The sequence below is a fragment of the Pelodiscus sinensis genome, chromosome 6 (assembly GCF_049634645.1).
Source record: "Pelodiscus sinensis isolate JC-2024 chromosome 6, ASM4963464v1, whole genome shotgun sequence".
Taxonomy (NCBI): Eukaryota; Metazoa; Chordata; order Testudines; family Trionychidae; genus Pelodiscus; species Pelodiscus sinensis.
In genome coordinates, this window is record NC_134716.1 from 106,347,238 (window position 1) to 106,373,517 (window position 26,280).

At 39.3% G+C, this 26,280-nt stretch overlaps 1 protein-coding gene across 4 annotated transcripts in view; it reads left to right on the top strand.

Moving 5' to 3' along the window:
- LMBRD2 (LMBR1 domain containing 2) overlaps positions 1–24,199 on the top strand; it is a 61,254-nt gene extending 37,055 nt beyond the window's left edge. Inside the window, exons 11-19 of one of the 4 annotated variants that reach the window (XM_075932533.1) lie at positions 40–173; positions 1,109–1,214; positions 3,523–3,620; positions 6,248–6,351; positions 11,208–11,254; positions 12,458–12,563; positions 14,994–15,123; positions 18,358–18,375; positions 19,241–24,199. In XM_075932533.1, coding sequence (XP_075788648.1) covers positions 40–173; positions 1,109–1,214; positions 3,523–3,620; positions 6,248–6,351; positions 11,208–11,254; positions 12,458–12,563; positions 14,994–15,123; positions 18,358–18,375; positions 19,241–19,283 — 786 coding nt within the window. In that variant the 3' untranslated portion in view covers positions 19,284–24,199. Of the gene's footprint in view, positions 1–39; positions 174–1,108; positions 1,215–3,522; positions 3,621–6,247; positions 6,352–11,207; positions 11,255–12,457; positions 12,564–14,993; positions 15,124–18,357 lie in introns of all 4 variants that reach the window. The other 3 variants (XM_075932534.1, XM_006116760.4, XM_006116758.4) reach the window with 3 other exon arrangements.
- The last annotated feature ends 2,081 nt before the right edge of the window (positions 24,200–26,280 follow it).

The window sequence follows — 26,280 nt, forward strand, 5'->3', positions numbered from 1 at the left end:
TTGAAAATAAATAGTAAAAAATGAATATTTTGTTTCTAGATGGCTTGCTTCCTTACCATCTTCTTCTTAAGTATCTGTGTTTACTCAACTGTCTTCAGGATTCGAGTATTTAATTATTATTATTTAGCGTCACACCATCAGACAGATGCATACAGTCTCCTTTTCAGTGGCATGTAAGTACAGCATGTATTTTGTGGGCGAATTTATATTGATTCTGGGGTTGCCTTTTAAATATAGGCAGTCCCCGAGTTACGTGGATCCGACTTATGTCGGATCCCTACATACGAACGGGGCTTTTCTCACCACGGAGCAAAGCCGCGGAGGACGCGGGCAGCGAGATTGCCGCCCACGTTTCCCTGGTTTGCTGGGGGGGGGGGGGCCGCAGCTAGTGCGCCCCTCCCCCCCCCCCCAGCAGACCAGGCTTTTCTCACCGCGGAGGACGCGGGCAGTCCTGCCGCCCGCATCCTCCGTGGTGAGAAAAGCCGCTCCGTGTCTCCCTGGTCTGCTGGGGGGGCCCCCAGAAGACCAGGGAGACGCGGAGCAAAGCCGCGGAGGATGCCAGCGGCGGGACCGCCGAGACGCACCGCAGTTCCGCCGCCCGCGTCCTCCGCAGCTTTGTTCCGCGTCTCCCTGGTCTGCTGGGGGGGGGGGGGGGGCGCACTAGCTTGGTCTTCTGTTGGGGGGGGGGACCAACCCAGCACCACCCCAGCTGCTCTGTCCCAGGCGTCCAGATTCAGCCGCTGTTGAAACTGATCAGCGGCTGATTCCAGGAAGCCCGGGGCAGAGCAGCTCTGCCCTGGCTTCCTGTAGTTAGCCGATGGTCAGTTTCAAAAGTGGCTGAATCTGGACGCCAGTTCCGACTTACATTCAGATTCAATTTAAGAACAAACCTACAGTCCCTATCTTGTACTTAACCCGGGGACTGCCTGTAATAAATTAATTTTAAATCAAGTATGTTTCAGATATAGCCCTTGATCAGATAGGTGCAACTTACTCAGTATTTCATCCTTTAAAAGCAACCTCATATCATGTTGTGATTTTATTTTTTAGATTTTATTTTACTAGGGAGAACAGTTGCTTAAAAGTGTCTAACTATTAAATTATACAGGTTATTCTGCCGTTTAACTCCACCATTGTGTCTGAATTTCTTGGGTTTGACTCACATGGATTCATCAATCTCTCACACAAACAGTCAGGCAACTGCATATACATCAGTAAGTATAGAGAGACTTTCTCCTGATGCAATATGGCTTAACAGTTAGTTAGAAAAACATTAATTATAAAATGAAATGTTTATTATAAAAACATAGTTCTTCATCTTGCTGCATGTTCAATATTGAAGCAGGGTAGAATTGACTACTTCTGATTGAATTCTGCATAAAAAAACTAAACAGTCTGTGCACAATATTTTAAAATTCTGCAACATTCTGCATATTTTATTTGTCAATAAGTAAATGTGGAGGCAACCTGGGGGGGGGGGGTAACCTGTCTCCTTGCTGACACAGATTTGGCGGTGATGCTGCACTCATCCCTGACATAACACAAGGTGCTGGGCTTTCCAGAAACAACTGGGAGTTCTACCCCATGTACCTGGCCCACCAAGATAGGAAGCAAGAAGGACAAAGTCTTGCACACTCATCCCTAGCACACAAATCCCAGCAGTATCTCAGTAACAAGGGGCTTACTGTGGGAGGGGAGGTTCCAGGTGTAGAGTGAGAGAGCTCTTTGTAGAGCTGTCAGGTTTAGGCATTTTGGTGGGGTTTCTGGGTGCATAGGGGATCTGAATGCACAAAGATTTATTGGTAGGGTTTTGGGTGCAGGGGGAAGTGAGGGAGTGTGAGTGTGAATGAGACTTATTGAGTTGGATAGGTGATGGGGGAAAGCTTGGTGGAGAGGATACAGAGGGCTCGTCATGATGGTTCAGGTGCCCTGCAGTAACTTACCTCTCCACCTGCTGCTTTGGACACCCAAAAATGGTGCACCTGCACTGCTGAGGTGAGGACTGCTAACATTTCGCAGCTTCCCTGTCAGAAGTATCTTTTCTGCAAGGAAGCAAAGAAATCTTCAGAGGACATGAATTCCCTGCAATTTCAGTGGCACAGAACTCCCCAAGGAGTAATAGAAACTGTTCACCATTCTCATTCATTGTCCCTTATTATCATTGACAGGCTTGTACTCAGTTTCACTGTCTGCACAGTGAGAAACTGCTGTGCAGAGCTACATGAGTGCAACCTACTTGTAACTTCCAAGTAGGAATGTAAAAAAGTAGTTGATTAGTCAACTGTAGTCGAGTTGACTACTCACATCTCCCCTGGCCCCCTGCTGTCCCTACATCATAGGCAGCAAGGTGGGGGAAGTAGGAGCCGATGCTGGGAGGAGTCGGCTTAAAAGCCAGTTCCCCCCAGCACTGTCTCCATGATGTCCCTTACATCCCGCCCCTCCTGCTCCGCTGCTGCCTCTATCACTGCTAATAGAGGCATCAGTGAGGGGGTAGCAGGGGAAGTGGCTCCGGCAGCAGCCCCTGTCTGTGGCCAGCCGAGGATCCCCCACAGTCAGGGGTTTCTGTACCTGGTGCGAGCTGGTACTGAGCAAGCCCAGCTCAGTCCTGGCTTGCATGAGGTCCAGGAGCTACCCTCATTGCAGCTTTGCAGTTTAAATGTAATACAAGCCGGGCTGTGTGTGCACACCCAGCTCTTACTATGTTTAAACTGCAGAGCCGCAGCAGGGGTAGTGCCTTCTGAGCACCTTCCCTTATTGAGTAATCGTGTAGTCGATACAAACTGTATTAACTACACAATTACCCATTTACCTGCCTCTTAACATCCCTAATTCCAAGTGATACTTGTTTTTGCACATGGACTGTAATTTTATATACATTATTAGCAAACGTAAGATGAGACTGGAGACAGTACATTTGATTTTTGTTAAACAATTAATGGTTTTGACATTACTAGAATTATCATTTTGGTGGTAGACTATAATCTTGTGAGTATAGTTTATTTAGATTTACAACAAGATTTCTATCCATTGTTGTATGTGCCCTAAAAAAATGAATTATACAAAAAATACAGTTAAATCTGAGCTGCATTAAAATCAGTTCCACAGAAACTCAGCCAGTGAGTGATATCTCTGTCCTCAGCTTCACCTTATCTCACAGGTACGAGGTTTGTTTTGCATGCCCAGTAAGTCAGGATGCAAGTTCCAGAGTCTTGGAGACCACAAAGATCACCCTCTTATAGTTAAGAGGATCCAGATCAAATGTCTGCTGTTGTGACTGCAGCTTTAAAAATGTGGCACAGGAGGAGAGAGACAATGTTGTTCATTATTGAAAACTTACTTTTCATTTGTCAACATTAATTACAAAGCATTTATTACAAATAGAATTATGTAGATATTTAGAGAATGGATAACTTACTTACGTATTGTAACAGGGCCCTATGGGGATGGTGATAAATTCTAGACAGACACAAAAATAATGGATCCAACTGTCATATTTTTACTAATCACTATCTTTCTCTTCAGATAATGGGTTCCATGAGAGTGTTGTCCTTCATTGCAGATGGGTTTTATATATATTATCCCATGCTGGTCGTCATTCTCTGTATAGCCACTTACTTCAGGTGAATAATTCACAGATTGTAATGATTTGCAGTTATTTACATCTCACTCATTTCAAAATAAAAGACACTCCCTCCCATCCCCAGGTGCATCACCATGCTAACTCAAACTATTGAAGATGAGACTGTAACTCAATTTAGCATTTTAGAATTTGTAGCTTTTAGATAGGAATATTTTTAAATGCATAAAAAGCTGAATATTTCAGTAAAAAATTCAACCATACACCAGAGCTCAGCAGTCTGAAAGTGAAAAAGTTACAATAGAAAATTTTTTTACACCATGAATAAACTGTTAAATTTACTTAAAAGCAAGCAAACTTGCTCTCTGAACAAAACACCAGTTGTCACCATGTAGAGAATGCAAAGATAGTTTAAGGCCTCCTGATTCTAGGGCTAGTACAGTCCCCAATAAAAGTTAGAACCACTTGCTAATCTGGTTGCTCATGGTCCCATGAGACTTTGTTAGCAGCCCGGGGTCACTGTGGCATACGAATACCTGGAACATCACTCCTGCACTGTAAGCCAGGGGTTTACATAGGCTCCCCTATAATAATTCATCCTCCTGACTTATCATCTACACATAGAGGAATCCTCAATGGGCTAGATCTACTGATTTTACAGTTATATCAAAGACCTGATGCAATAAGTATAATTTTAGTATTTGTGTGATTACTCCTAGCAGGTAGATTTCTTGTTTCAAGTTACTTACAAGAGGTGAATTGATTTAAATCATCAAAAAATCACTGATTTAAATCAAGTTTCCCACTGATACTTCTTCACGTATTTCTTCAAACAATGATGCAAATCTGATCTCTAAAACATGTTAATTTATACCTAAGGACAGTATTTTACAACATATTGGAAGGTATACTTTGTGTGTGGTTTTTTTTTAAGATAACTTATTAATTTAGGAAATAGTATATAATAATACTATTATAGATGTAGATGCAGCAGCAGTACATTGAGAAGGGTAAGAATTAACTTTCTCACACACAAATAAAAGAGCACTTTTTAAAACTAAATCTTAAATGCTACATATGTTTCAGCTTTGCATTTCAGCAGTCTCCAGGATTGCCAGCTGATGGCTGTCCTTAAACTCTTTTTTTAAAACACTAAAAGTACAAGTGTCCCTAAAACTTCTCATCTAGCTCTCATCTTCCCCACTCCTTTCATTTTGATGCAGATCTGATTCCAAGTTACCAAAAAAGCTAAGACTTTGCTTAGAGAATACTTAATTTTGGAGTAAGCCTGATTGAAAACAAGTATAAGATGGGTTTCCTTTGGGAAAGTTTGATTATGCTTAAGTAAAATAGAAAAATAGTCTTATGGCATCACTATTATGGTCTGTCACCATGATGCCGCAAAATAAGGGGCATGTATTATGTAATATAAAATAAGATAATGACACTCAGTGACATCTGGCAACTCTATTTTTCTTACTGCAGATTTCTGGGTGATAGATTTTAACCTTAGTTAACTTCTTAATCAAGCCATAAGGGTTAAAATAAGTTTTTTGTAGAAACATCCAACATAGCAGTCAGCTTGGGAATTTACTTGTTAAATCACTCTTATACTAAAAGGCATAGAGAGAGCCTGGAAGAATGGTGCATTGCAAAGTTGATCCACATTGTTCTTCAGACACATCTACATCTTCATCCGCATAATTTTCTCCCAATAAGACATTTTCCTTATGATGCTTCATTCTTGCAAGTAGGCCCTACATCATCTTCTTGCACTGCTTACAATTGACAATTTTCCTTTTTTACTCAGGGAACAAATTTCTTCAAAATATTCCCAGATAGGGTCTCTTTTACATCCAGAAGCCATGACTGTTTTTCTACGGCAAAAGTGTAAGGGAATATAGGAACCTGTGTGTGTGCTGAATAATGTCTTCCCTTTTTATTTCTAGTCCACTCCACTGTTCCTTTCTATGCTGCCTCCATCCTTTCCTATATATTTTGTCTCTGTCTTTAGAAAATGTTTTAACTAATTCTGCTATATGTGGCTCAGGGCCACCACCACATAAGCACAGAACAGAAACAGTCCTATTCAGCCTCTGCCTGTCTTTGCATGTTAGTCTGCTAAGAAACATAAATTGAAGACTCAGAACTTTCAAGAAGCAAGAGCTTGTTGTTAGTCTGGACATACTAGAAACATTAATTCATTTATATGAGACTGTAAGTGTAGGTGTAGCATGTTTGTGATAAGAGTTAATTGTAACTTATTTTTAAATTTAATGTTATTGATATTTTAAAAAATTTTTAAATATGATTTTAGGGGTTGTTTTTTTTTAATTCATTGATTTTTTTTTTTTAATCCACCCTGATTTGCAGTAGTTGTAGGTGGGAAAGTTTCTAGGAAAATGTAAACATGCTTCCATTCTGCTGCATTTCTGATTTCTGAAAGGGCTTTTATAGGCTGGTGCATGCCTTAATATCTCCTTAGTGTTCTGAATTTGTTACTTGCTTACTTGATAAAATAAATGATATTCTTTTTAAAATGTAGATTGCCAATATGGTGATCTCTTCATGTATACTGGAGATCGCTAACTATGCATGCTGTAGTGCAGTGTCTCTCAACTGTTTTTTATGAATTAAAACTTTTATTTTATTCTTTTTGGTTTTTACCAGTTTAGGAACTCGTTGTTTGAATCTGCTGGGGTTCCAGCAGTTCATGGGAGACAATGAGATGACTTCTGACTTCATTGATGAAGGAAAGGAATTAATCAGAAGAGGTAATATGGGTACAATAATGTGAATACAATTTTGTGATAAAAATGTGTATTGTTATGGTTCTAAAATTGCAAGGGTCACTTTAAAAATACAATAGCATATTGGTCTAAATCCATCACCTCTCACAATCTGAACACTATAGGGCTTCATTAGTACCTGAAGGAGAATAAAGAAACCTTAGATGCTGCAGGAATTGGTGTTTGTGATTCAGTGGGCAAGAGTCTTTTCTTGGAATCAGTGCTGAACCAATGCCCCAATTTGGTGAGGGGCATAGTTCCCTCCAAGATATGTGCCTGTGTGGACACGCACCAACAATTCAAATCCTGCTCACCTCCTCAGCAGAGCCGTGCAGTAGCTGCTCCTGGATAAGCCATGTGGTAGGCGACTGCCTCTCTCCATAAGCAGCCACCATGAAGCCCTGGCCCCTGGTCAGCTCACAGCACTTGGGAGATAAGGAGAAATGACATCACTTAACTTGACATTAGTTTCTAGGGGTTGCCTTGTGTCATGTAGTTCAATTTATTTTTGATTCAAGGGAAACCAGGACACTCCAGGGATACTTGATCACTTTCTTATTTATTGAAAGCTTTAAGCAGTTGTTTAAGTTTTACAAGCCTTAAAAATAATTACTATACAATTTAAACCTTAAATACTATAAATTCTACAGTAATTTAATACAGTGCACAGCAATGCAAAAGCAATTAATAGAAGATCTACTATAATACAATAATAAAGCCTAATTCACTTACACTTCACCCGTATGCTACTTACAGAACCAAGCAGGAGGTTGTGGTTCCTTTTCTTCCCACGCAATGGAACGCGTGTGAAGGGCCTATTTACTTCTAGTTACATCAAGCAGGACCTGTGGGTCAGTTTTGCCCATGCCCTCCCATCAATTGTTCTTACTTAGCCCATTTATAGTAAAGCAAGTCTTGGTCGTTCTAATAATATTTACCAGTTGATTATGTATTGTGTAGGATACGTAAAATGCCCAATTCCCTATCTGGAGTACATCCGTTCACTTAGGATGTTGCTGCTATGTGCGTAGTTCAGAAGTTGTATGGCTGAATCTGTAATTTTTGCTCACCAGAAACAGAAGTACCAGTACAAGGTACAAGATTGCTTGTAGTATGTTCTTGACTTGGTCTCACATACCATGCTTAATCTGCATTGTTATTCAGAACATTCCTGCCTTTCACAGCTTCTCCCTCCCAAACAATGCCTGCATGCTTATGTGTACCAGACTTGAGACAGGCCTGGGCTTTGCTTTTTAGGGATCTGCACTGTGTTTAAAGGCAGATATCACCATTTATTGTCAAGACAGGGTAGTCCAGGCTCCCCTACACCTTGGAATCAACTGTAGTGAAGGGAAATATTTTGTCATTAATGGGCTTCATCTCATGTTGTGAGAGAGGGAGGAGGGAATCCATGTTTATTGTGAGCACAGAGGTGTGAACATTTCTCCTCTCTGTTCAGATTTGATTAGAAATATAGCTTCAGGCTTGGGGTGGTTCAAAGAGGTTTAATGCTAGGTTCCTGGATCCCACATATGATCAATATGATTCTTGTTCCTTTAAGGCCCTTGGGACACATGAGCCCCAGTTTGTAACTTGTTTGTAATTTTCATCCTATTTCTTTCCCACTGCACTCAGTGATTTTGGTTTTGTGAATGACCGATGCCACTGTCACATTTCTCTCCACTCACCAAGACAGGAATGCGCAGCCTTAGGGAGGTGTCCTGCAGCTATCTCACTAGAGGCAGGCAGACAGGCAGATTAAAGGGACTGGCTGAGGAAGACTCCCCGGCCCTTCCCCCCGCCCCCCTCCCCCCAAGACTGCCCAAGACCTGGTCTCCCCTGCCATCATTTCGGGGATGGAGGAGTTGCAGCTGCCTTTTCCAGTCACTGCATATTTTTTCCCTCACATTTTTTTGTGACTAGGGAGGGAGGTCAAAGTGCTGCAGAACCTGCTGCGTTCCTCTGGCCCACCCTTGGGCAGCCAGGAGTGAGAGGAACACAATAGGCTTTGCAGCACTTTGAACATAAGAAAGGCCATAATGGATCGGACCATAAGTCCATCTAGCCCAGTATCCTGTCTGTCAACAGTGGTCGATGCCAGATACTCCAGAGAGAGTGAACACAACATGTAATCATCACGTGTTCCCTCTCCTGTCATCCATTTCCAGACAAACAGAGGCTAGGACCATGCCTATCCATCTTGGCTAATAGTCATTGATGGACCTAACCTCCATGAATTTATCTAGCTCATGTTTGAACCCTGTTAAAGTCCTAGTCTTCCTCTGTCAAGGAGTTCCACAGGTTGACGATGCAGTGTATGAAGAAAAACTTCTCTCTTTTTTTTTTTTTTTTTTTTTTTTTTTTAACCTGCTACCTATTAATTTCATTTGGTAACCCCTAGTTCTTATATTATGGGTACAGGGAACAAGTAAATAATTTTTCCTTATTCACTTTTTCCACACCAGTCTTGATTATATAGACCTCTATCATATCCCCCTTAGTTTCCTCTTTTCTAAGCTGAAAAGTCCCAGTCTTTTTAATCTCTCTTCATATGGGATCTGTTCCAAACCCTCAATCATTTTTGTTGCCCTTTTCTGAACCTTTTTCAATGCCACTATGTCTTTTTTGAGATGAGTCGACCATATCTGCATGCAGTATTCAAGATGTGGGCGTACCATGGTTTATATAGAGGCAATAAAATATTTTCTGTCTTATTCTCTATCCCTTTTTTAATGACTCCTAACATTCTATTTGCTCTTTTGACTGCTGCTACACACTGAGTAGATGTTTTCAGAGAACTATCCACAATGATGCCAAGATCTTTCTCTTGAGTAGTTGTAGCCAAATTAGTTCCCATCATATTGTATATATAGTTGGGATTATTTTTTCCAATGTGCATGACTTTACATTTATCAGCATTAAATTTCATTTGTCATTTTGTTGCCCAATCACTTAGTTTGGTGAGATCTTTTTGAAGCTCTTCACAGTCTGCTTTAGTCTTAACTATCTTGAGCAGTTTAGATAAATGCAAAGCACTCACTTAGGAAGAAACAATGAGTTACACACGTACAAATGAGAAATGACTGTTTAGGAAGGAGTACTGTAGAAAGGGATCTGGGAATCATAGTGGATCACAAGCTAAAGAAGAGTCAACAGTGTAACACCATTTCCAAAAAAAAAAGCAAATATCCTTCTGGGATGTATTAACACGCGTGTCATGAGCGACAGACAAGAAGTAATTCTTACACATTCTACTCCACACTGATTAGGCTTCATTTGCAGTATTTTGTCCATTTCTGGGTATCATATTCCAGGAAAGATGTGGAAAAATTGGAGGAGTCCATAGAAGAGCATAAGAAATTATTAAAGGTCTAGAAATCATGACCTGTGATGTCTTTTTACCTTATCTGTACTGATGGCATGCTACAATAAATTGGCACATAGGGTCAGCCATAATAATAAGGATGATAGAGTAAAAGTTCTAACTTAATAGCTCTTTTTATTCTTTCTGACTGGGAAAGAGCTGTTTTATTTTATATATATAATTATTATTATTTTACTTATTATAAATAATATAGCCATGGTGGCCCACATCCAAACAAGCATACATGACCTCAATATTGGTGCACAAAACAAAACTCACTTCGCTCACGGATGGAAAATCTTGGAGGGAACACTGGTAAGAGGGTAATCTGTGATTCCTTTGGGGGTATTCCAGGGCCATTGTGATTCTTTGAGATTTATGAAGCTGCAATCCTCGGTTGGAAGGTGTTATAATAATGTGTAATCAGTTTTTAATAAGTTACATAAAGACACTGAACATCAGTCAGAAAGCATAAACTGACATTACCTGTACTCCATTTTTATTGGAAAGGTGGATGCACTGCCACTGTAAAGCAAACAATTATGGCACCATGTATTTTGCAGAGAATTTATTTTTAAAGGGCTCTTAACATCCGGTCATTAAGTTTAGAGAGCTGAATATTGTTGTATTCCCATTCGTTCATTTTTAGAACTGCAAGACCTGCAAACAAGAAAACCCTTGTATATTTTAGTTAACATTTTAGTTTCTCTTTGACAGAGATCTTTCCATTAGCACAGTGATGAGCAACCAAACCTAGTGAGTGGGTCACATGAGTGGCCCTCCTTCATCTTAGCACGCCGCAAGATTGTCGTAACCAAGATGTTTTCCTACGAAAGGATAGTTTTGCTAACTCTGCTTTCGTACCTCGAATGTACAGAGTATGGTGATTGAACCATAGTAGCGCTTTGATTGATGCAGTGGAAGCATAGTCCATGTTGTATGCAATCAGCATGCACCTCACTTCACTTGCTCTTTTTTTACATGTGTGTTCACTTTAGTAAAACTGATAACAAAACTACTATGCAGGCAGAAACCAGCAGAATCTGGCAACCCTGCACATGGGCAACAGTGACCAAAATGTATCATGGGATACAAACTTACATGAGCCACATGCAGAACCCAGTCCTCAGGTTGTCTATTGCCTAGCACATCATCATAATTTTATATTTACTTACTTTTCCTCTCTCTGTGCCATCTGCTAACATGCAAATTGCTGCCATATTATTAAATATTGGGGAAGTTCATTTAAAGCATCATTCAAGTGTATCAAAAATAGTCAAGTAGTTAATATAAGATTTTAGTTATTTTCCTCAAATGAGCACTTTCTTTGTTAAAAAATGTATTGGTTATGATTAAATATAAACCTTTTAAGAGTATTGATACAATTTTATTCCAATCCTTGCAGTTTTAACTGTTGTGTAATGACTGATGGTTTATATTACTCTGTACTTAAATAAAAATATTGTTCCTTTCCTAGAGAAAAGAAAACGGCAAAGGCAGGAAGAAGGTGAAAATAGAAGGAGGGTATGACAATATTCTAGAAAGATTATAATAATTTTCTATGTACTACTATATGTTGGTATGTATTACGATTTTCTATTAGGACCTTGGTTTTCATTCCATTATGCTACTGGTGAGGAATTTGGCATATAATGTCATAATTTAAAAAAAAAAAAATCTGTTAAAATGTGTCTATCCCAGTCCAGTCAATTCATTATTGTAGTCTACAGGAAAGCAAGGTAATACTAGAATTAACCCCCTGGCATGCTTTTCCATCTCAAATGCTATGTAACTTTGTAGTACAGGTATTCAAAATAAATCAAAATATCATCTGTTTTATTGAAAAACTGTGTGCTTAATTTCACATGAAGAAAATGTATGTACTAGTTACATTGTTACTGTTCTTAAATGGACATAAAATATTTTTATTTCTAGACCATATTTCTAGACCATTTTCAATTACTGGTTCAGAAAGATTGTGTGGTTTTTATTCTTCTGCAGCCTAGAACTGAGTATCTTGCTCTGTTGTAAATTGTCTTCAGTGGAATTATTCCAAGTTAGACCAGTTCAGAATATGTAACCACTGAGCTGAATTTGGGTCATATTGAATGTAATAAAATAGTATCCAATGCTATTTTAATATAAATTTAAGCAGATTTATATAAACTCTAATATAAATATATTAAAGCAATCCAAACTTTTACCATAAGCATCATGTCACTGGGTGTCAACATAGTGGCACCCGTTCCGTAGATTTACCTTATGCTGTCCCAGATCAGTGCTATTGTATTATTCTACCAACAGGTGGAGGAAGGAACCCAAAAGTAACATCTCATCTCTAATGCATAGACAATAGAGATTGAGCATATTTTGTTTGAGAAGATTTAAAACATGATTAACATATACTATGATACTTACTTTTTAAAACCTAATGAGGGTGCACTTGCTAGTAAAATATATTTTAGATTGAAAGGACATACATTGATTAAAATGTTTTCAATTGAAGAAGGCCCAGACACACAATCTGACAGAGTGTACTCAATAACATCTCATGTATAAAGTTACTGATCCTCCAGTCTATAGTGTGAGAGTGAATATCCCAAGATAATGGATCTAGAATTTCAGAGGATTCCAGATATGATCTGAGTAAGCAATTTTGTTCATATAGCTGATGAGGTGTAATTTTTTTTTCTTTTGTTTTTTGTTTTGGTGGGGTTTGGGGGTCAGGAATGGAAAGAGCGTTATGGAAACAGCCGAGAAGATTCCACTAGAAATAGAAATGTTCACACAGACCAAAAAGAATCTAGTTTTTCAGAGACCAGTACAAGCAGACGTAAGTAATACACTTTTTTCTATACTTCCTTAAAACTTTCACTAGCACAATTATAAAAGTAGCAATAATTTGTATTCTGCTTATCTCAGCATTCTGAGTGTACCCCTTTTAGTGGCATGATGCCATACTGCTTGCTCCAGGAGGGACACTAGGTCTCCATGGAGCTTGCAATCTTTAACATATCCTCTTTCCACTCCATGGGGGAGGTTCTGAGTGAGGTCACTGTTTCCTAGTCAGTTATAGGACTCTCTGATTTGACTTATGATTGGAACAGCTATTCTCAGCTTTGGGACTGACAACTAAATGTCTGTTTACACTTATGGCTACATCAGCACTGCTGTGATCAATGCAGAGTTGTTTGATTTAACAGGTTACAATCAAAGAGTTTAAAATCTTTACCCTTCTGGTTGCCCAGATATTATTTCAAATGTAAACTGTCACAGTAATTTAGTCCTACAGAATAAGGATGGGTAACTGAGTAATCGTGTAGTCGATACAAACTGTATCGACTACACGATTAGTCGATAATGGAAGGCGCTCAGAAAGAGCTACCCCCACTGCATCTCTGCAGTTTAAATGTAGTAAGAGGCGGGCTTACAGACATTCCAACTCCTACTACATTTAAACTGGAGAGCTGCAGTGTGGGTAGTTCCTGGACCTGACATGAGCTGGGACTGAGCTGGGCTTACTTAGTCCCAGCTCACACCAGGTATTGCAGCCCCTGTCCACAGGGGATCCCAGCAGGGAGCTGGGACCCACCGTGGACAAGGGCTGCTGTGGAGCAGCCTCTGTTTGTGGTAGCTGGCTGTGAATAAGGGCTGCTTCACGGCAGCAGCCCCTATCTGTGGGGAGCCCCTGTGGACAGGCTGCTTCTCCACAGCAGCTCCTGTTGTCTGATAGAGGTAGCAGCCCAGGTGAGGGGAAACAAGTGGCACTGTGGAGATGGTGCTGGGGGAAAAACCAGCTTCTAAGTCCAGCTTCCTCCTGCACCAGCTCCTGCTCATGCCTTCCCCACTGCCTCTTATATAGAGGCAGCAAGTAGGGGAGGGAAATGCAAGTAGTTGACTAATCAACTACTCTTTAAATCCCTACTACAGAATATTAATTCAGTGTACTGCGTATATAACGTATTGTGCAAACTCATGGTTTACATTTTTATAATGTGTGAAGCTACCATGTATTAAATCATTTTGAAGATGATTATGCATTTCTTGAAGGGAAAATGGTAAAATATTGGTCAAATTTTCAATGTTCAGGCAATTCTTATGCTTACTGGAGAGTTTTACCCATTTTTTTTTTTCATTTGTACATATTTCTGAATTCTTGCATGTTTACCCATGAGCTTCTCTTAGCTGTACGTAAATAATAGTGTGCTGATAAATTAAACAGACAATACAGCTAACCATCAATACAGTGTAACTGACTATTCACAAAGTGCTATTAAATTAATAAAGTAAAAATGAGTAGAGAGAAATTTTTTTGTATATAATCACACTCAATTATAGTAATCGTACATATAACTTGATAGATACAAATTTTGAGGCAGAAATGTGATAGGTTATCATATTTCCCCCCCTGGAAATCTAGTATTCAGAATGATTAATTTAAATTATTGTAAAGATACCCAAATAATATGCAGTACTTCAATATTATAACAGCAGCACGAACTGGTATTGTTAAGATGATATAAGAGATGACATTTTAACATTTGTCCCCAGTTATTCAACACTTTTTGAAACTTTGGCTTTTGGGTTGATTTTTTTTTTTTCCTGGGATAGTCTTTACCCAAATGTTTTGTTTGGGATTGGTTTGGTATTTGTTCTAAGTATAATTTCAACCAGCGTTGTCTTACTCTAACCCAGGGTTTCCCAACCTAAAGGTCGGGACCCAAATATGGGTTGCCATTACATTTCAAAAGGGTCACCAGGTATCTCCCCAGGTGGCTCTTAAGGAGCCATTCACGCATTTTTTTGAATTGCCCTGGGTCACCAAGTCTTCCTGAATTGTCAAAATGGGTCCCCATCTGGAAAAGGTTAGGAACTGTTTCTCTAACCACTTCTGAATCTTAATGCGGGAGGAATATCTCTGTCCAGTACAAAAGCTCATAATTTTAAGCTATCAAAATAAGTCTGATTGAAAAGTGTCTTGGAGTTTTCCGGTTAATTGGGTACAGACTTGGTAAAGTGTGGTCCCTTTTGAAAAATTGCAAACTGTACATGCAGAATGAGTGGAGAACTAGTTGGAAATCTGAGCATCCAACTTGGATTAGCCAAATATTGACTCTTGTTGTAAGTCATTCAAAAAGTAAGCATAATTATAAGTAATATGCGTATTATATTTGTTTGATCTTAGATACAGAGATTTAGAAGACATAAGATTTTAGGGTGTATAATGATATTTACTGATTCATCATTTTTAACAAATATTCAGCAGTTTCTAAGTATACCAGATCAAATGGCAGGACTGAAAGGGATAGAATAGAACTCCTTCAAGATGCAGAACCTTTGGATTTCAATGCGGATTCAGTTACTGATGATCCTCTTGAGTCGGATTCAGGAAGGTGAGGAATTTTCTGTTTTATTTAAATGAACTGTTCAGACTTACTATTTCTTTGGCCTATGGTAACTATATCTGCTTCACAGGCATATCATTTATAAAGAGAATTCAGAATCTGCCCTGGCATGTCCTGCCCTACCTCTCAGCCAACCAGCACCAGTCAGGGATGGGGATCTCCTCCTGGCTGCAGAAGAGCAGTTTGCTGCACGGCAGGAGGGCTGCACAGAGCCCAGCACAACAGTGTTAGAGCTGCTGCCCCTAGGCAGCAGAGCTCAGCTGGTGGCTGGAAGGCAGTGCAGACCTAGGTGAGGGGCGGGGTAGGCACTGGGAGCTCTGGGGACAAGGCTAGTGCTTGAGGACTCAGAGTGGGGGGGGGGCCTAAGAAGTAGGGGGCTGGCACTGGGGAGCTCTGGAGGTGGGGTAGGACTAGTACTGGGGAGCTCTAAGTGGTGGGGGGCTGACACTGGGGGGCATTGGGGCATCCAGGGTGGGGTGCCGGCACTGGGAGGGCTTTAGGGGCAGAGCTAATAGTGAGGGGACTATGGAGGCAGGGCTGGCACTGGGGACGGAGCTAATATTGGGGACTAGGGGCTCGGTCTGGGGGCGGCTCTGGGGTGGTTGGGTGTAGTTGAGCTCTGGAAACAGTGGACTGGCACTGGGGAGTCTGATGGTGCGGGGCTCTTAACAGTCAGGGGGTTGGCACTGAGGTGTTTGGGATAGAGAGCTGGCACTGGGGGGTTTTGAGGGCAGGAGACTGATGTTGGTTGCAGGGGACTCTGAGGTCAGTGGCTGGCACTGGGGGATAGTGGAAGGGTGGGGAGCTCTATGGGTTAGGGCTGGCATTGCGGGGCTCTGGAAGCTGGAGCTTTTTATACTGTAGACCCAGCAAACCCACTCACAAACTTGGTAGACCAGTAAAATTTTCATTGCATAGTTGAATATTCATTATTTGCATAATTAATATGCAAATATTGTTACCAGTCCACCAAAAGTTCATGAATGGGTTTGCCGGTCCGTGGTATAAAAAAGTTTGGGAACCACTGCCATAATTTATATGCACACAGTTCTTGCAGTTTTCATATGAACAAAGAACATTATATAATGCATTATTTCTGCTTCTTTTATGTGTGTTTTCACCTACTTGGTAACCCTGTAAAATTCAGAAATATGGGTCCAGCATATTTAGTCCGAAATTAACTAAACCAGTGGTCTCTAACTTTTTTATGCCCAAGAGTACTTTTTAAATGCCAGGGCAATCCAGGATCTGCACCACCCCTTCTCTGAGGCCTTTCCCACTCCATTTCCCTCTCCATCACTTGCTGTTCTCCACCCTCACTCACTTTTACTGGGGTAGGTCAGGGGGTTCTGGGCTGGGACCGAAGGATTTGGGAGCAGGAAGGGGTGAGAGTTGCAAGATCTGGGAGGGAATTTTGGTGGAAGAGGGACTCCGGGTTGGTTCAGAGTGTTGTGTTGTAGGGGGAGGTAGAGAGGGGGGATCCTGGCCCCTAGCATGCAGGACAACTGCCTGTCAGGCTGGAGGCACAAGGGAAAAGCCTATGTGGGTGGGCATGCCCCAATAATGGGATGGTCTGAGCTGTTGCCTAACTCCCATGTGCACTCCTAGCCAAGGCAGTGCCTTCTCCTAAATGCTCACAGGCAGCAGCCGCAACTCCCCTTGGGGCAACTGGTTAGCCAATTAGTTATACAGTAATCCCCTCCCCCTCCCCCACTCAGAACTTCCTGCTGAATGCATGGGGGCAATTCATATAAGGACTGGGGGAGGGGCTGTAGAGGATTCTTCCCTCTCCTCCCTCCCATGTAATCTCTTCTGATTTGCTGTGGAAAGGAAGCCCCAACCCATTGGCCGTTGCTGGATTGTTCTGTGTGCAGACACAGAACATGGGCAATTTTCTATTGACTCCTCTTCTGGATGAGAGGCAGGAACCTAGCAGCAATTCAAAGCAGTGAGCCTAGCCCCTCTCAATACCTCCCTGTCCTTTTAAGCACTTTTCAAAGCAAAGGCAATAACACCTTCACCTTTCCAGGGACTGACGTAAGACTGACTGGTCTGTGGTTCCCTGGATCGTCCTTCCTCCCTTTCAAAATAGCTCCTCCCCAGGGCCATTCAAAGTAATTACTTCCCAGTGCATCCTAGGGTTCTAAATCGAGGTAGCACATCCACATTGGGGAAGCCTGCCTCGGCCTAATTTTGAGGCATTCCTGTGGTGTAGACGTGCTATTTTGAAATAAGCTATTCTGGAATTTTTTTTTCTGAAATAACTTATTTCAAAATAAGCGTGCAGTGTAGACATACCCTAACTGAACTATACTCTAACACACTCGTTTTAAAACTTAACCAATTCTGTCGAAGCAGTACAAATTTCCTCTCACAACAGTGTAAATCAGGAGTAATTCCATTGAAGCACATTGATTAAAACCGACATCAGGATAGAAGCAAATGTCTCTTTTCCATAGCAACAGTTAAATCGTCTTAAAACATGTAGAACAGAACTAGAAGGGCAGGTTCCTGCTTTGAGTCTATTCAGGATTTCATTAATTATTTCAGAGGAAAAAAACCACAGTTGTGATGCTCTTTTGAATATTTTTTGAAGTCTTTGTGTATTTAGCTACCAAATTGGGGAAACATGTTTTCCCCCTCAAAAGCTGCTTTGCATCTTTTCATGGTGTTGGGTGGTACTATTTCACTGGATATCATATAGACTTTCTTGTTGCTCATCCAACCTAAAGACCTTCAGGTGCCAATACAAGTTTTTTTCCCCCTTACAATTTATCAGAAATATAGTACTTTTTGGTTTCTTCATGTCTAATGAGAAAGGTAGTTTAGAAACAAGACCTCATATGTTTAAATATTCTCTTGGTCACATGATATGTAAAAGATTTAATTTTAGATTGCTAACCCACTATGTGTAAAATTCTTGTATGCAAGTATTTGTTAAATTATTAGAATCTCAATTTTAATCTAATTTTATTGTACAGATTTTTAATGTATTTATCTTATTGTATATAAGTGAATAAAGCACACTTGGATCATTCAGGATGAAAATCACTGTAAATATAAGTTACTCTTCAGATTAGATATTTCCTGTGGCAAAATGGACAGAATAGATTTGTTTTTAGTACATGCTAGATGTGAGTTTGCTTCTGTACTTTACTGATGTTTTCTTTCTTTCCTCTTGTTTTGTGATTTTTATACGATTTCTTTATGTATGTCCTGCAGATATCAGCCTGCTGGAAGGTATTTATCAATGTCACGAAGCAGAATATTTGATGATGTCTGATCTCGTCAAAACTTATGAAAACTTAATAAAAATCAAAGTCTACTGCTCATTATTTGGAAAATACTCTATTTGTAATATTTCTGAACCAAAAAAGACCTTTTTATTTTTTTAAAAATTGTGGAAAATAAAGGTACAATGATAGTCAGTTAGAAATGCACATTGTATAATAACATAATTATGATGGGCTAGAGTTTATTTGTATTAACAGGTATTGTTACGCAGTATGGGAGGTGGCTTTTTTCTTTTGTTACTGAAGGGACAATAAAATGAGTAAGAAAATCCTAGTTTAGTTAGTTAAAGGTTAACATAGACTAAATGTTATATGTGCAAACAGGACTCAAATTCAACTAACTTGAACTTTTGGAGTGGATTTTTTTGTTTATATTTTGGTGGTGGTTGTGAGTTGTTTGTTTGTTTGTTTGTTTGTTTGTTTGTTTGGGGTGGGGTTAGAAGGAATAATCTTTTAAATGATGCTTTAAGAAGTATAATACAATTTAGTCATCCTAACTGTAGTTAAAATGAATTATTGTATTACGTACTAATATTAAACATCTTGCTATTTGAATTTTGAGCCTGAACCAAAGCCTCCTGACGTAAAGTCTTCTATTGGCTTCGGTGACCTTTGGATCAGGCCCTTTTTGAGTAGAAGGGGTCAAATGGCAATTCTGCATAAACATGACAGCGTAAAATATGGAAGACTTACACATCAGTCATAGAATTTGGAGTTTTTGTTTCAATATTACAGTATATGCAGATAAAAGGTTGCATGTGTAATTAAGATCAAATATAAACATCAATATTTTTGCTCTCACTGTCATTCAGGCATGTGTGGAATAACAGGAATGCATCCTCTAAGGTGTGGTAACTGTTTAAGAACACATTTTACAGTAGTAGCAGTTAAAAATCTTGGTGTAAGATAAATTTTAATGTGAAATATATCAGCTTTAAATGTTACAATTTTTCACAAACTTCTAGCACTTTATAACTCCGCTAGCTTTCTATTTGAAGAAGGGAACTATGTAGCATGATTCATTAATGGTAAATGCTTTTAACATCCCAACTGCATTGCCTTGCATAAGGTATCTGTGTTTTTAAGGTGCCTGTATTTTGCAATAAGTAGGCTATTCATTGTATAAAGAAGAAATGCTTATTCAGGCAAATAAACACCATCAAAATGCTAGTGAATAACTGTGAAAAAATGATGCCATGCGAATGATTTTTGGGGGAAATATGCCAACTTAAAATTTTTGCTTTGTTGGCAATTTTCAGCCAAAGTTAACTTTTAAGTTGACATGTTTAATCACTTAGGAGTTTTTCTCATTGCAAAGTGATGGAGAAAGGTGATGTATTAGATTTCATACTTGAAAGATGGGCAACTCTTAAATCATTTAGAAATGGGGTTACACTGAAAACTTTTCAGGGATGAGGTATTCCCTTTAGAAATAGTCTGTTTTCTTAAATCTGTGTTAAGTGATTCTGACTTACTTTATTGAATTGTAATTCAGAAGTTTGGAAAACAATGCTACTTGTAGTGTATTATCTGCTTATTTACAATTATTTGAATAACTAGTTTGAAGGCTAGTGAAATTCTCGTCCACTTCTAACAGACCCATTACATAAATAAATGGACATAGAATAGTAATTAACTCTGAATACTTTATTTAGATACTTGTACTGTTTCTGCTGAAATCAGTGGAATCTCATTTATATCCTAGCACATAAATTATATCTTAAAAGTGGCTGGGGAGAATTTTTTTTTTCAAATGTGTTCTGGAGTTTGGAGTGTTTCTGCTTACATGTGTGAGTTTTGCTTTAGAAATACAGGCCTTGTGTGCCCTGGAAAACTGGTCATTGGAGAACTAATGACAGTACCAGATACTGAAAGTTGAACAGTTAGAGGTCTTTATGTTAACACATATATAAGGCCACTAACAAACATTCTGGATAAAGGGTCTCTATTAAATTCTCACTAGCCCTCCTGTTCAATCAAAATATGAAAATACATAGTCTCTTAGGCATATTCTCCTCCCCCTTTAGTTCTTCCAGCAAAACCGTGTGAGACTAGATTTGGCATTTCTAAAGACCTGAAAGCTTATTTTAAAATTTCATAAAGAAGCCATCCCTAACCTACCCCGTAGCACAAGCTCTTCATTAAGGCATTACAAGTAAAATTGAAAGGGATCTATTCTAACTTAGTTCAACTGCTGTTCAGGAGAGGGAAAAAGAATAAAAAAACTGTTGGAGGCTCATGAAGAGCCTGATCCAGTTGTCATCGGGCAAGTAGAACCTAGCCCTAATCAGTGCTGCTCTTGCTATCATTGAAGTCAATGGAAGTTTTCTTTTACTTCAGTGAGATACGGTCAAACCTGTATGTTTAATAAGAAAATTAACTAGACACCATGTGTGGATTCCCACTGATAATTTTCAAAGTGAAGCATAAGGATTTGGCCAGGTGACCCTAATGTTAATGGGGGTCCAGTGACTAAAACATAACTCCAACATGGAATGTTAACCCCCTAACTGTGGTGAGACTTCCTTAGGTATTCTGGGCTACTCCAGGAGATGATGCAATGAATTGATTATCTATGGATTGTCCATAAAGTCCAGAAGTAGTTTCTTTACTCTTGGGATGGTTTTGTATTAGTGTTGCTTTCAGAGTTCCTTGGATTTTGACTGTTAGCTAGATGATTGGGGTGAGATCCTGAACCCACTGAAGACAATGGCAAAATTGCATTGCCTCTTAAAAACAACTGTTGGATTTTTAATACATCTTTTGTACTAATTTATACTCTCTTTGAAAAAGAATACCTTATGATTTCCTGTGAATATAATCCTGGAAGATTTATCAGTGTTACCATTCTATGAGAGGACATGATTATGTAAGAACATTACTATTTAATTACCAAGTAATATTATTTTACTTGGTAAATATCACAAATGTGTACATATTGTGTGCCTGCATTGCTAATACTCAAAATTAGAAAGTCCAAAAGTAACTGCATTGTAAACTATACTTTGATTTGTATGACTGAAAATATTATGTATTTATGCTGCCACTAAATAATCATAATGAAATACAACTAAAGAGTATGTAAATTGTATTTTCTTATAAACTAAAATTTCACTATATTAAATTACAGGTAATATACACTTCTCATCTTGCATCATGTTTGTCAGACTATGTGGTTTATAATTTTGAAATATGCCAAAAATTAGCAAGTTAAATACAAATTGTTTGAATGCTGTCATGTCAGTGAGGGTATGTCTACACTACAGAGTTTGATTGGAAAACGTCTGTTTTTCTGAAAAATCTTCAATTACGTCTACCGCGTTCTTCCGACAGAAAATCAAAAGAACAGAGGGTTTTTTTCTGACATCAATAATCCTCATTCTACGAGGAAGAAGTCTTTTTCCAAAAGAGCTCTTTTGGAAAAAGGCGTATGTGGACGAGGAAGAGGGAGTTCTTTTGAAAGAAGAGGAAAAAGCACAGGTGCCTTGGTGGCCACTCCGTCCATAGTAGTTATAGCTAAAATGTGAGAGCGTCCATTCAGTGCGGATGCTATCTTTCGAAAAAGCAGATCACTTTTTCGATGCGCTTTTGCAGTGTGGACGCTCTATTTTGGAAGAAGTTTTTCCGGAAGATCTCTTCCAGAAAAGCTTCTTCTGAAAGAAGCCCTGCAGTCTGTACATAGCCTGATATACTAAATACTCCATGCAAATTTTAAATATTTGAAGAATCAGAATGTATAGAGAAACTGTTACACTTAGTTGCATGTAATGTCTTTGCTAGACTTGCAACTTTGTATTATTAGGCATTTAAAAATGTGTGTGTAGAAATAGCTACATTTGGAAGTGAGTTCTGTGCACTTATTTTGGATCTGACTTGTGGCATTCAAATATAGGGAATCAATTAACAATTTGGAGAGGTACTACAGATCTTCATTTTTACTGTATTAATACCAATATCTAAAGTTGGAGAGAGAGAGATAATATGTTATTTCTAAGATATGATTTTAAAGTGCTAATGAAAAAGTCCTTTGGAGCAAACTCTATGCTGCTGTAATTCACACTACTGAAGAATGCTTAAAGTCTCCTGCATTTCTGTTTAAGAACATAGTAGTACACTTGTATATTTAACTAGCTATGATTACAGTTATAAGAAGACTGGAGGAAAGCTGCTATCTTTTTCACTATTTATGTGCTTTTGCAAAACATAATCCTAGTAATTATTTGTACACTTGAAGATATAATTGTTTTTATCCCAATTCAATGTAATTATGACAACTTGTACTTTTATTAAATTAAACCTGGAATACTGAAGTGGTTCCGTGAGAACAAGGAAAGGCTTGCTGTTCTTTCACTGTAACAGTTAATTACGTGAGACCTAATGTGCATTTAAAATATTAGATATCATTTTATGAAATATTGATTTTTACAAAGCTTATGAAAAGTTCACATTGATTCAGTAATTCAGTATAATCAAAAGAATATATCAACAAAAAGCACTAGTTTTGATGCTCTGTATATTTTGTTTTAGCATTTGATTTCTCTAAAATGCAAGAATGTCATTGTAATTTTCACATCATATCTTTTTGTAAATAGTAGGTTGTAAATTTTTGATTGAGATTTTTAAATCTCCTTTCTCTAATGTTCTGTGAAGGGGTATCTGCTGTCTCACAGCAATACTATTCCAGTACTACTTGTTCCTCTAATTACATTAGTGTCATCTGAAGTTGAGACACATCTACATTTCTTCATTCCCTTTATATGGACCAACCATTACCAACAAAAATGTACACCTTAAACCAGACCCTCACTCTACTAGATTGATGAACTATTGATGTGAATTATGCTGTATTACATCTAGTAACTTTTGTTTCAGATATAAAGCAAGATTAGCAAATTTATTCCTTGTAATCTTTAAATTTAATTAGGGTGTGCTCCTCACCATATTAATGTGTCTATTTATTTAGATGTAACACATAAACAATGCCAATTTTCAACTTTTGGTTATTACTTCATGGCTATGTCTTACCAGGTGACATGCTCATATGAAATATAGTATCTGGAGGATAGTATCTCAGAATTTTTCTCTCTCAGAATTCTTACTTGAATACTTGCATTTCTATATAACAATGGTTTTCAAAATGTGGGTCAGGACCCCAAAGTGGGTTGTCAACCTGCTTTAATGGCTGTTTTTAAGTCTGGCATTAGACTTGCTGGGCGTCTGAGGCAAAGCTCAAGCCCAGGCTCCACAGCCTGAGGCCAAAGTTGAAGCCCAAGGAGTTCAGCCCTGCGAGGTGATGCTCAAGTTATAGGGCCCCTGAGCAGGGCTAAACCCCTTGGGCTTCAGTTTTGGCATCATCCCCAGAGCAGTAGGGCTCAGGGTTTGGCCACTCCTGCCCCCGTCCTGGGGTCATATAGTAACATCTTTTGTCAGAAGGAGATCAGAATGCAAAGAAGTTTAAGAACCGCTGCTATAGACATAAGTGTAAGGGCAAGGAATTAACTTATTTCTGTTCATACACTTTAGTAATTGCAGACCTCATTCTATTCTCAAATATGTATCAAGATTAGACTGTAGGTGTATATGGTTTTTTTGCCTTAAGATGCAAGTATAAGTGTGCATAATTTCAAGCTGTGTTGTTTTGACCCTCACTAAATTGCAGTTATTTTCTGTGTAGTGTTTTAAATTATTGATATTCTGGATGTATTTTTAAATTGTATGGCTATCTAGTGAAATAAAGTTGTTTGCATGAAATAAAATGCATTTCTACAATACTACTTGTATGTGCTTTATATATTCAGACTTCCTTTAGAACAGCTTTTCTTATTGATTTTTTCAGATAATTTTACTTTATTAACTGTGAATTGATTTAATTGAAAGTATAACTGGTTAAACATGGAAAGTAACACAGCTTATTCCTATGTTCATTCGGAATCTTTATTTTGTACACCAGTGTTTTTCAAAGTGGTCCGTAGACCCGCTCTAAAAAAGCTACTAACTGGTTGCTCCTATTTGTTTATTTACCGGCTCCCCACAGCCACAGAGCCTTGCGGCTCCCCTTGGCTGCAAACAACAAACCACAGCTAAGGAGAGCCACAAGGCTTTGTGGCTGCATAGCCGGTGAATAAACAAATGGGAGTAGCCAGTTAGCAGATTTCTCAGAGCGGGTCCGCAGACCATTTGAAAAACACTGTTGTACACTAAGATCTTTAAGCTGCTGAGGTATGATGCTCCCTTGTAGTCCATCCATTAGTACACTATTAAGGATTGTAATCTGAACCTTTGCTTTTCTGCAGCCCAGCATCTCCCACAATTCTGATGCATAATAGATTACTTCCTTCCTCTCTCTAGTTCCACAGGTATTGGAATGTAGTTTCAGCTTACCCTGCTTCCTTTTCTGGTTTTCTACCAGATGTCTACCTCCATGGCAACATATAAGTGGCTGCTTTCTTTGCTCCCGACCATTTCCTTTGTCAACTTTATTTTTTTAATTCATGATTAGAGGAACGGCATGCAACTTCATAATGCTTTTTTCCTCTTCCTTCTCCTCTTCCCTAGATCAGGTAATTGGCAGCATGATGGTTTTGGCCACCTAGATCCACTACTGTGGCAATCTCCTCTCTTGGACTCCGCAAGCAATGGCAGAGCCTACAGGCAGGAACCCGACTAAGTCTAGGCAGCATCTCCGTATGTGAAACCATGTTTACAGGTTTTATAGGAGTCAAATTATGTCCTTCCTATCACACTTGTATTGCACATGTATGGGGCTCAAGCAGACTGGCGTATTGGATATCCTACCTGCCCCTAATGAGCCATGACTCCAGTGCAGAAAAGTCCAATCAGGAGTTTCTCAGACTTTCAGGAAGAGATAAGAATGAGGATGCTATCATCCCTGTTAAGGGAGTAAATCCAACAAAAGATCTGAGCTGCATGGAAACCCTTATGGTATCTAAAGTCCATTGCAGAATTGATGGAGGTCCTCAGCTCTCTGGGGAAAGAAGTAGGACTCCTGTACAGCTCCTCTTCCTAAGATGCTTGGCAGAATTATTTTCTAAGACCTTGTCTCTCAGACAGTGGAAATGAGGCCTACAGAGTGAGTTCACAGAGGAACACATCTAGAGGGCTCAAGTCTATCAATAAAGTGGGTTGTGGGAGATTATACCCTGCCTGTAGCATTGCAGGGATTCCTGTAAAACAGGCAATTAGAGCCAAAAGATCTAGGGAATCTTTTGTATGTACTTTGCCTTCTCAAGGGAGGAGAATTTCCTGATTAAGACAGCTGGGCAAGGACTTAAAAACAAAGGGTTCCTCCCTCTTTCCCAACAGATTTGATACTGTGATTAGGACAGTGGTATCTAGCATATATAATCAGTCAGGTGAGATACTAGATAAGAAGCCTTGCAGCAAATACCCACCAGTCAAATTCTAGCTTGAAATGGCAGTTCTGCTATACTCTTCCCTTAGAGATGTAATTGGGCATAAATGGGAATACCCTGCTAAGGGAAAGTGTATAAGCCTAGAGTGGAAAACCTTTTTTGGATCAGGAGCTGCTGACCTACCAAAAAAAAATCATTTGGGGGTGGCATATAACTGAAAAACAAAACAAAAATCCCCAAAACCTCACTGATGTGGCCCCTGACTGAGAAGGAGAAAGACACTCCGCACATTCCCCTCACACCAGGGGGAGCCCAACCTAATAGATTGTGTATGGTCTAGCTCTGCAGTGGGGAAGTAGGGGGGCCCTGATACTCGTGGGGCAGATCCAAGTGAACTGGAGGCCGCATCTAGCCCCTGGGCCTGAGGTTCCTCACCCTGGTATAAGCAGACACACATTTAGATACTATAAAATGCAAGA